Below are 12,547 nucleotides of genomic sequence, written 5' to 3'. Positions count from 1 at the left end.
CGCACAAGAAGAACCTTGAAGTGGATGGGCTACAGCAGCAGAAGACCACAAACATACACTCAGTGACCACATTTTAGGTACAGGAGGTATCTAATAAATTGACCACTGAGTGTCTTGTTCAGGCTGAGGCACAGATATCAGCAGAACAAGCACATCCATATTTAAAGAAAAATATGAAAGGTCTACAAGTGACTGGCTGGAATGTCAAGCATTTTTCAAATTTCAGTGAAAAGAAATGTAGGTATTTTGCTATCAACAATCTGGTATCAGGAATTCCGATCCAGGTGTCCTGAAGAAGGGTCTTGGTCCGAAACATTGACAGAATATTCATTTCCATAGATGCTGCCTGAATTGCTATGTTCCTCCAATATTTTGTGTGTTGCTCAGGAATTCAGCTGGGGGTGGGAAGCTCAGTGATCGGCTCCCAAGACTAACTTGCACTTAAAAAGAGATCTTCATGGCCTCAGACCAGATCAAAGCACTTCACCACTAATGTACACGTTTGAGGTGTATGGAATGTGGAACTCAATGTACAAGCTCCCCTAAACTGCAATAGTGTGAGGTTGATCAAGGGTCAAACAGTGAGTGGAAACCATAGATAGTCTGTTTTCCATTTCTTTGAAATAAATTGCTGTGTATTATTTTATGTAAACAGGCTAGACCACTTACAGTTGTGTACCACCCGCCTTGAATAGTGTTGGAGTGTTAGTCTAAATTCTCGTGATCAAATCTCTTATGAAGCCACTCAAAGATAAAAGAGGCTGCAAATGCTGAAATCTGGAGCGACAAATGCTCTGCTGAATGAATTCTGTGGGTCACACAGCACTTGTGAGGGAAAAAGAAATGTTGATAGATTGGAGGCTGAAACCCTGCACCACGACTGAGAGTGGAAAGGGAAGATAGCCAACACAATGGTAAGTGGGGGAATGGTGTGACAGGGACCAGTGGGTGATTGGTGGATTGAAGAGGGGTAGACATTGCCAAACAGAGCAGGAGAAATGTTGGAATGGTGAGACAGAAGAAGAGGTAGATGATAGATGGAGGCAAACGCACAACAAAGGCAGATCAAAACAGGTGGGGGAGATTAGGGATTGCTCCTTCAATCAATCTGTACGTGGTTCTTTGCAACCGCCTGTAAATTGGGCTGCAATGCAAGGAGAACATATTGGGAAGATAGTAGTCAGTGCATCTGGACACTCAAAAATTCAAGACAATATCAGCAGGTGGCTTTGTACTTACAGTCTTTTCAATGATTCAAGCTGGTAGAAGGTCCCTGGATGTATTCTTGATAATCTATTGTTATGCAAGAATCTACAAAATTAAAAAGAACAGCTAGTTTACAGATTTAGTTCATTTCACAACACTGAAAAGATAAAAGACGGCTACATCTTGTTCAGAAGGATTAAAAATTCATTATGACCTGCAGAATTCAGTGTTCTGGTTTTATTCTTGAAAGCTCCCTGAAAGCAGTCCAAAGCATTTTACAGTCCATGTTCTGTTTGTACAAGTGCAGTTGCAATCATAATATTAATTTGTGCACGATAAATTCACACAAACTGTACTGAAGGTGATTGAAGGATAAACTATGCCCAGATAATCCAAGGATATTATTTGAAAAAGATATTACTCTATCTTTTGTATTCACTAAAAAGGGAGATGAGCTCATGGTTTAAAATCTCATCTGAAAGTTGGCATTTCTTTCCCGTTGTACAGCATTGGAATTTCAGACAAAATTTTGTGTTTAAGATTCTGGAATGGGACTTTATGCCAGAGGCTTCCAGCACACAAAAGCCAAACAATTGCACATGGCACACATTACTTCCATACAAATATTATATAAATATTTTTGACAGAAAATTTTCTCTCCACGATTTTATTATAAAAGTTCATACACTTAATTTGTGCAGATTCACTTCCACAATAAAATAACAAAGAGAAGATTTTTAACAGCATGAGTGAAGTATTTGCACATCATTATCAGTACAATTCTAACATCTAATGCGGGGTGGTGAACCAATGACACATTTGTCAGGATGGCACACACACGAATTATGTTTGGCATGTGGCACATAGTGCCACATCTCAATTCTTTAAACCCACCCATAATAGAAATTTACATAATGATTATCTTTACTGCTAAATGCAGCAGCAAATCAATTTTTACAACTTAAGAGCAGTGAGATGTTTTCAGAGGAAGCTAGTGCCAGCATGACATTTGCAAGAAAACATGATGTTGGATGATACGCTTTGATTTGAAATCCTTCCAGACCTGGTGTACACATCAGGTTTTGGATAGTGAACGATTGGGCTAGTTGGCACTGGCTTTGTGCTGCTTATATTTTTTCTTCTGTTGTTTGTGAGTAAACACTGGATATTCAGTGATAATAATGGTAAAGATTGTTGTAGTTTAGCACCCCATAAGTATTTATTTTAGTAGAACTATGTTATTTGAATTTATTGATGAGATATTTTTAAATTGAGTTTGCCCTTCAGGGCTTGTTCAGAATATCAGATATGCCAGCAAAGAAACTAAACATTCAAATGATACGAGAAGCAGCAGACATTTTCAAGAGTGGTGGAGTGAAAGCTTTGACATGATTAAAAAGGATGATAAAGCATTATACATCTATGTTCTGAAACAGCAGAGCGCAGGACTTCCTCCATAAAGTGGCATTATGAAACTTCAGAAACGGCTTTGTGACAGATGTGGCAAGAACGAAAAGAACACATTTCTTGTGGAGTCAGAAACAAAATTTGCAGTCAAATATTTTGATAACATTTATTTCAGGTAGCTTCAACTTAGTTTATTGCTTAACATGAAAAACCTCTCAGTGAAAGGGAATAAGTTAAAGGATTATGACTAGAGTGTATTCCTTTCCATTTTGATTGTCTTTTATTATTCAGCACATTAAAGTTTTCCCAGCGATCACAAACACAGTAGAAGAAAGAATATTAATGATGGCCACAAATGGCAGAACAAGTAGTTTTTGAACAGGATTTCTAAAATACGACACTTATTTGAATGTATCTCCATTATACTTTATTGATAACAAATACATATCACTAAGCAACAGGATTCATCCCTTTTCCTTGAAAGATATCCATAAGTCACTACTCAGTGATAGTCTCTGCTCAAAATTACCATGGTACACAAGAGAATGTTTTTAGAACATTATTGCCAATTCGGGCACACACTCTCATAACCACTCCTGATCTAATGCATCAAACCAGAGGCAGAGGAACATCTGTACATTTTGAAATAAATGCTATTACAAACATGCTGATTAAAAATGATCACCTTTGGAAAAACAATTACCTTTACCGAAAAGTACTTACAATCTTTCAAGTTTTGGAAGATCACTAAACGTTTCAGATTCTAACACTTCTATATTATTGAAGTGAAGGTATCTGTTAGGATAAGAGAACATTAAAGAAGTTACAGCAAATGAGGAGACAATGTTGCATTTTGTCTAGCTTTTCAATGGGAGTTATCACTTCCATTCCCATTACTATTGATTATAAATTACTATAAATTGCACATTGCACATTTAGACGGAGATGTAATGTAAAGATTTTTACTCATCATGTATATGAAGGATGTAAGTAATAAAGTCAATTCAATTCAATTCAATTTTTGGGGAATCCTTTCCTTTAAAGAGGTTTATCAAAATATCCTTCAAATAATACCATAACCTCAATCTAAAGAAGAAGTTAAAATGCACCAATCTTCATTTCAACTTTGCTGTGTGAAACCAAGCCTTCTTTTTCATTCTTTTCACGATAGGTCAACTGGATCAAAATTTCCACTAGTTAACCTGGACAGTCCTGAGCAACTAAAAAGAAAATCAAATGCTGCATTTAAAACCTCAAATCTCAGTTTTCTCACAATTAACAAAATCCTTTCAGAGGACAAAATCCAAAAAAAAAACAAATGAGACAAGAATCAGGCAAACTACTTTCTGAGAGTCTGATCTCCAAGGCAAATATTCCAGGAGAACTCCAATTTCATTGAAAGAATATCACAAGGCCCTAGTGGGAGCAGTAGCACATTATCAATGATCTACAGACTCAATTTCAAATCACATCTTGGCAACTGAGGAGTTTAAGTAACCCCAGAATTAAAGCAGCAAAAATCAGTATTACCTTGACACTAGCAGATTGTACAGGAAAGGAAAAATGCCAGGTTTACATAATTCCATGTCTATCAATATGATTAATGATTATCTGTGTCTTTAAATCATAAGCATTTAAGGAGCGACATGACCTTACCTGCAAGCATCAACTTCATTTTAATGAATAAAAAGGAAATATTCAGAAGAAATTGATAAGGGCACTATTCAACACAGTATTTGCTAGGATGCTGTTTTTCCTCTACACCACACTGATGATTTTATGCTCAAATACTTGGTTTGGAGCTTAAACCAACAACCTTTGTACTCGGAACAGAGATGGTTGATACAGGACCAGACCAACATCAATTCCTCAATTCACAACAACCCTCCATCCACTGTCACATTCAGCAGAGATAAATTCATCACAGTCGGATGCCAGAACAAATATCTTCAGTTTGGGTTGTTACCAAACTATTTCGGTTTATCTTGGTTATGATTACCTAAACTCCAAAGTCACATTTCATTTATATCTATAAAAAAAGGGATAATTTAAGAATGATAGTCATGAACTTGCAGCCTGAGCTTTACGCCCAGCAAGCCTGAATTCAAGGAGCAACAGAAATTACTTGACTGCCTGTACTTGAACAAGCTGAACATCATACCCATCCTCTATGTTCCAGGGTATTGACGGGCAATTCCATGAGAGATCAGTTGCATTACTTCAAATAAATAAAGAACTTTTAACCACTCATCCATAAACAGGTAAACTAAATTTCTGCAGCAGCACGGAATACTTATACTAAAAAACGTTCAGGCTTTGTCAGAACATCACATGGCATAACTGAAACTGGCAATCACATGCGCATTTTAAATGCATCATGAAAAACATGATTTTAACACACGTTTTTATTACACAGAATGATAACATAAACTTACAGCTGTTCCAGGGAAACCAACCCCTTAAAAGCCTGCTTTTGAATTGTCTGGATTTCATTTTTGTAAAGGTAGCTGAAAAGAAATGGAAAATGTTTATAAGACAATAATTTACACATTATTTTGTCAGCTATCATTCTAATTGCAAGTCAAAATGCAAAATATAACAGACAGTGATATTTACAAGTGGGAAATTTCTGTAGGATCTTTTAATGACTTTCTACATCTTTAATAGAGAGTCAATGAACTTTAGAAAAAGCAGTAAAACTTCCATATGTCTATTAATTACTCTCAGATTTGACCACTATAACACTCCGGAAGTGAATTACCTCAGTGACTATAAACATATAAGTAGCAGATGCTAAGATCATGGAGTTTAACTTCTGAGTAGTTTGTACTGATGTACAGCATACTAACATGCTTATGACATGAGGTAACATTGGAAGAGCTGAGGGTCATGAAATTCAAATTGTTGATACACTTTGTGGTGATATCACGTGCAATGATGTGCCAGTACATGACTGGACAGAGCACTGAGTATGCGCGGGATTGCCAGAATGTTCCAGCCTATGGCTGGGTTAAGACATGTTTGTTTATTACTGTAAATAAAAGTTCTCTAATTCTTCCAGAATATGATTCTTTACTGTTAACCCACGGTACGTTTAAAGAGAAGTAACATAACACAGTGTCAGAAGTGGTTCTGGAATATTAATACGGGAGAATCGAGAATCGAGAATCTCGAAAAAAAAAGAAAAAAAAAAGTTCGAACTATAAATGGCAAAATGGAAGGTTTACAACCCCCACCAAAATTGCAGCTGACTGGCAATGTAGCTGAGAATTGGAGGATATTCAAGCAACAGTTTGAAATATATTTATTGGCGATTGGAGCTGACAGAAAAGCGGACAAAACTAAAGCTGCGCTTTTGCTCCATGTAATTGGGAATGATCCAGTAGAGGTATATAATAATTTTGTCTTTGAAGATGGAGATAATTTCAATTTAAGGTCGATAATGGACAGATTTGAAGGATTTTGTATACCTAAGCATAATTTAACGTACGAGCGATTTAAATTTTTCACATGAATGCAGAAAGCTACTGAAACAATTGATCAGTATGTGACTGAGTTAAGAAAACGTAGTAGAACTTGTGAGTTTGGATTGCTCACAGACTGTCTTATTAAAGATAGAATGGTTTGTGGCATTCAAGATAATGCACTGAGAGAAAGGCCGTTGAGAGAGCAAGATTTAAATTTTTAAAAAGCTTTCACGCTCTGCAAAGCTTCTGAGACCATAATGTCGCAGGCTGAAGAGCTTTTTGTTGAAAACTGTAATGTAAATGCTGCAAAAAAGCGCAAATATATCAAGAAATATAATAATACGTCGACAAAACCGACAGGGAGCAAGACAGCATTTGAAAGAAAAAAGTCATGTGATCGCCTATGCGTGGGAACATTGCCTAAATCAGTGTTTTGCATATGGCAAAATTTGCTACAACTGTGGTAAGATTAATCATTTTTTGCGCTGTTGTAGAAGTAGAAAGAAGGAAAATGAAATGAAACAAGGAAATGCAGTGATTGAAGATGACTGTGAGGAATATTATATAGATGCGGTTTATGAAAATGCTGACATGGAGAATATAAAAGCAGTAGCTGCAGTTTCTGAGACGACCAAACTGGAGGCAATTGATGATATGAAAAAGTGCTGGGAGGAGGAGGCTGCTTCAATGCAAGCCATAATGAAAGAGACACTGAGAGAATATGAGGTTCAGTCCAATCACTGGCTAGAACAAGAACGCCCACAGTGGGCACAGTATAAGGAAGAAGTGAAAGCACAAGTGAAGGAATTGAGAAGTTGTATTGAAATGATGAAGTCTCAGCATAAAAAAGAGATTACACAGTTAATGAATGAATTAGATGAAGAAAAGAAGATTTGTATTTCATTTCAAATGGAAGTGGAAGGAATTTTAGGAAAGATACAGGCCAAACAGAAGCAGGGAAGCAGGTTGCTGAGGAGGATAGCGTAAACTGCTTACCCGAAATTCTAGATTCTAACCAGGAGGCATGTGAGAGTATACCAAAAAGTTTAGTTGAGAGGCATAAAGAAAAGCTTAAAGCAGAAAAGAAGATGAAAAAGAAGAAGCGCAAGAAGAGTCATGGCTCAGAAAGCAAAGAGCCAACTTCAGAGTTTCAGTTAGCTGATATAGGTTTGTTAATTGGTTAATGTTGTTATTTGTTTTTCTTTTTAAGGAAAGGAAGATGTGATTCTTCAGATTCAGTTAACTGATGCAGACGAGACAAAACATGTAAATAATAACAAGGAAACACAAGAGCTGTGTGTACCACTTAAGCCTGGTTTATACTTCTGTGTTAACTGGACGCTGTAACCTACGCAAGTGGCCTACTCGTGTTGTGAGCATTTATACTTGTGCGTTGGTTTGTTTGCATCACTCGGCAATTCGCGCACGTCACACATGTGCACTTACCTGCCCGCGCAAGGCTTCATTGTCATGGTAGTCTTGGGGTAAACAAGATGCGAGCGTCTTTTTTCGTGCGAAATCTGTCCTCCATAATTTTGGAGGTCTGTAAAGCTTTATGGAAAGCATTGCAGCCAGAGTTCCTTCCCTGCCCTTCAGTCGCCCAATGGGAAGCTATTGCAGCGGAGGATGACATACGATGCTACCAAGTGGACCAATCACAGTTGTTGCGTTCTGCATTGCCGCGACGCGCGGTTACATTTTGGGAGAGGTGCCTGTTGCAGCAACGCAATCTGTCGCGTAGGGTTCCGCGTCGGCTTTGTGTAGGGTTTGCAGCGACGTAGACCTTACAGCGACACGTTGACGCAGAAGTATAAACCAGGATTTAGAAGGTCTACCCATGTTCGTAAACCCACAGAGAGACTGACAGAGACTTGTTGAATTATGTGTTTGCTTTGATTAACATCGTTAATTATTTTTTTCTTTTTAAGGAAAGGAAGATGTGGTGATATTACGTGTAATGATGTGCCAGTACATGATTGGACAGAGCACTGAGCATGCGCGGGATTGCCAGAATGTTCCAGCACGTGGCTGGGTTAAGATGAGTTTGTTTATTACTGTAAATAAAAGCTCTCTAATTCTTCCAGAATATGATTCTTCACTGTTAACCCACGGTACATTTAAACAGAAGTAATATACAGTAACACATTTCACATTCCGCTATTTACTTACTGGATGACTATGCCAGAAACTTTGGTAGCTTTGCCTTATTACATGAAGAGTATTGCTATGAACTGCATTAAGTTGTCATAGTGATTAAAAAAAAAAGCCCTTATTCTCCTCAATTCAGATTCTATTTGACACACTTTGTCACCCAACCTCAGTGGAAAAAGCCTGCTTGCATTTACCCAATCTTATACCTCCCATAATTCTGTATACCTCTATCCAATCTGCCCTCATTCTCCTGCGCTCCAGGGAATAATGTCCTAATCTATTCAAACCTTTACCTATAACTCAGGTCCTCAAGTCCCAGTAACATCCTTGTAATTTTTTCTGCGCTCTTTTAATCTTATTGATATCTTTCCTGTTGGTAGATGAACAGAACTGCACACAAACTTGGCCTCACCAACATCTTATATAACTTCAATATAACATCCCAATTCCTGTAATCAATACTTTCACTATGAAGGCCAAAGTGCCAGAAAGCTCCTCTTATGATCCTATCTATCTGTGACACCACTATCATGAAATTATGGATCTGTATTCCAAGACCCCTTTGTTCTACTGTACTCTTTGGTGCCCTACCATCAACTCTGCAGGCCCTGCTCTGGTTTGTCCTCCCAAAGTGCAATACCTCACACTTGTTTACATTAAATTCCATGTAATATTTTTCAGCTCATTATTCCAGCTGGTCTAGATCCCACTGTCAGCTTTGATAGCCTTCCTTGCTGTCCACTATGCCCACACACTTAGTGTCATCTGCAAATCTGCTGATATAGTTAATCATATTATCATCCAACTCACTAATATACTGTAGATGACAAATAACCACACTGATCCCCGTGACACACCACTAGACACAGTCCTCCAATCAGAGAAGCAACCATCTACTACCGTTTTCTGGCTTCCCCTGCCATGCCAATGTTGAATCAATTCACTGTTTCATCCTGAATGCCAAGCGGCTGAACCTTCTGGACCAGCTTCCTATGGGACTTTGACAAAGGCTTACTAAAGACAATGTCCACTGCCCTCTCCTCATCAACGTTCCTGGTAACCTCCTCAAAAACCTTATAAGATTAGTTAGAAACAAGCTACCATGCACAAAGCCATATTGACTATCTCTAATCAAATCTTGACTATCCACGCACTTACAAACGTTTGTATATATCCTGTCCCATGGATATAAAATTACACCTGTTTCTACTAGTGCTTTACTTGATACCTATCCATTATTTACATATTTCTCTCCTTTCATCTCTCTAATTCTGTTTAAAATTTCTTCACCCCAACTACTGCTTTCCCCCCAGTTTTACCTCACCTATCTCTGTTGTTCACATGGATATATTCTCCATTTGGACTTGGGATCAAAATCTACATTCTCAGTCAGTGCATGTAAAGGAGTTTTGATTAGTAGTTTTAGTGATCGAACCACAGTATTGCTTTTAAACACAATTATGGACAATTCTTAATTTGATCATCTGCCTAAAACTTAGGTACTTAAAATTTTCAAGATTCAGATTCAAGATTGTTTAATATCATTTCCAATACACAAGTGCAAAGGAAAATGAAATGATTGTTACTCAGGATCCAGTAGGGCACAAAAATCAAGTTAAAGAACACAATAAGAAAAAAAAACACAATAAATATAAATACATAAGCTAGCCATAGATTGATTGCATGTCCATAACGTGATGCTAGAGATTGGAATATCTGTACATAAGTTGACTCTGACAGAAAATGATAAAGTAGTGGAGGTGGGATGGGTTAGAGGGTGGAGATGTTGATCAGCCTTACTGCTTGGGAAAAGTAAATGTTTTGATTCTGGTGGTCCTGGCTTTGATGTTACATAGCCTCCTCTCTGACAGGAGTGGGACAAACAGTCCATGGGTAAGGTGGGTGCAATCCAAGTTGATAATAGTGTAATTGGGGTGTACAGGGAGGGGTAGCACCTCTGATGGTGGGCTTGTCATGCTCCGCCTAGGGGCAGCTCATCCACCTTTGGTCCCCACCTGGCACCCAGCTCTCACCTGTTTCTCCAAGTAACTGTTTGCATGCAACAGTGGCCATACCCCAGTACATTGCTTCAACAGGCAGGCTCAACCAAGTGGGGGTAGCTGGGAACCTCCAACCCTGGTGAGATAGGAATACAAAGCCAGTACGGGCAAAGTGGGTGGATGAGTACAAGGCTCAATGGTCAAGAAGGCGGTGCTGCAATGCTTTGTCGAGACCGAAGGGCACGACAAGGCACAGAAGGCATCATGGCTATCCACTGCAGCCAAGGATGTCTCCAGTCGTGACAACTTTTCGCACCAATGGACCAAGACTTTTGAGGCCGTGAGAGTGGAACTGTACAACAGCCTTTTCACTATAAAACTCCTCCCACACAGGTTACATCATCGTCGGAAATGATGGACACACAAACACACACACACACACACACACACAGTGTAAAATAATTCAACCTAAGTCCTGGTATCAATGGAAAATTAAATTTCCTTGTAGTATGACAATTACTTGGCTAAATGGACGTAAAATGTTTGTCTTTTTTTCTGGTGCTGTTGCTACATGAAAAATGAAGTATTGCCTTATTCTGTCTTTCCTGAAACATTTATTCTCAAAATTATTTCAATCACATTTTGTGGTTTTTTATCCAGTTAGACATCCCAGGCCTTCACCGGATTTCCTCAAAATGGATATCCTATGAACTTCACTTGCCATTAAAGCAAATTGAAAATTTGGGGGCAAGAGTTGGCAGCAATTTCTTTACTTAGCGATAATCACATATTTCATGCTACTCATGGGATAATCTATATTAGCTGTGAATCTTGTAAGGTTACTACCTCTTATCTGTGATTTGTGCCATTTCTGTAGTGGCAAGTGAATGTCACGTCAGCAGCATATACTTAATTCCCTGCTGTTTGTTGCGAAAAAAAGAATATAATGCAAATTTTCCCTTTGAATATATTCTACATTAACACAATGAATGGAAGGACAATCATGTGCACCAAATACACAGAGAACTAGTTGCATATTTTTCCTGTAAGTACTAAGTGAATATTAAAGAAATTTGTTTTAGTGTTTAAATTAAAATCTTATGTCAAAAAGCCAAAGAAGAATGGTTAAACCAGGAATGTGAGTAACTAGAAAGAATCCCTATTATTGATCCAAAAGATACATCTACAAATCAAGAATATCACTGGTAAAAAGCCCCTCTGTTCTTCAGGTGGATGTTTGAAAGCAAAGGACGGTACCATTATTATGGAAAAAAGATGAGATTATGAACAGATGGACTGAGTATATTCAGGAATTGTTTGAAGACGATTGAGGTGAAAAACCAGAAATGAAGAAGAACATTGAAGGTCCAAGTATTTTAAAATCTGAAGTTTGTAATGCAATAAATAAGATGAAGAAAGGAAAGGCAGCAGGTCCTGATGAATTAGTAATAGAACAAATTATTGTCCTTGAAGATTATGGAATTGAAAAACTTACTGATTTAATCAACGACATTTATGAGACCGGAATAATACCAGAAGAGTTGAAAAAAATCAGTATTTATCACTCTTCCTAAGAAACCTGGAGCAATGGAATGTGAATTACATAGGACTATAAGTTTAATGAGTCATATCACTAAGATACTTCTAAGAATTTTGGTAACAAGAGCTAAAAGTAAGATACAAGCTGAAATAGGTAAAGAACAATGTGGTTTTGTGAAAGACAAAGGTACAAAAAATGCGATATTGATGTTAAGGACACTATCAGAATGAACTATTCAAGTGCAAAAAGATTTGTTTGTTTGTTTTATCGACTACACAAAAGCATTTGATAAAGTGAAGCACAATAAGTTATTTGAAATATTACAGGAAACTCTAGATCTAGATTCGAAAGACCTCCGCCTAATCAGAAATCTGTACTGGGGAAAAAACTGCCGCTGTAAGAATAGATGGAGAAGAGAGTCAGTTTACGAAAATTGAGAGAAGCGTTAGACAAGGGTGTGTTTTCTCCCCTGATTTATTTAATGTGTACAGAGAAACAATATTACAAAAAAATAAGAGACATCTGGGGAATCAAAGTTGGCGGTGAAAACATCAATAATTTCAGATATGCAGATGACACTGTTAATTGCAAGTACGGAGGAAGAACTACAAAACTTAATTGATATAGTTGTTGAAGGAAGTGCAAAAATGGGTCTATCTATCAATTGCAAAAAGACAGAATGTATGGTGATATCCAAAAAGAAGGAGAATCCTATCTGCAGGCTGAGAATAAATGGGGAAGACATAAAACAAGTAAAGAACTTTTGCTACTCAGGA

The 12,547-nt window shown here is 37.7% G+C and overlaps 1 protein-coding gene across 1 annotated transcript in view; it reads right to left on the bottom strand.

Annotated features, from left to right (window-relative positions):
• LOC134342776 (peroxidasin homolog) overlaps positions 1-12,547 on the bottom strand; it is a 275,630-nt gene that overhangs the window by 98,374 nt on the left and 164,709 nt on the right. Inside the window, exons 4-6 of the mRNA XM_063041342.1 lie at positions 5,049-5,120; positions 3,337-3,408; positions 1,240-1,311 (exon numbers count right to left, since the gene is read on the bottom strand). Coding sequence (XP_062897412.1) covers positions 1,240-1,311; positions 3,337-3,408; positions 5,049-5,120 — 216 coding nt within the window. The remainder of the gene's footprint in view (positions 1-1,239; positions 1,312-3,336; positions 3,409-5,048; positions 5,121-12,547) is intronic.

This window comes from Mobula hypostoma, chromosome 2 (genome assembly GCF_963921235.1).
Source record: "Mobula hypostoma chromosome 2, sMobHyp1.1, whole genome shotgun sequence".
In the NCBI taxonomy this organism is placed as follows: domain Eukaryota; kingdom Metazoa; phylum Chordata; class Chondrichthyes; order Myliobatiformes; family Myliobatidae; genus Mobula; species Mobula hypostoma.
This window is presented reverse-complemented; position numbering and strand designations above follow the sequence as displayed.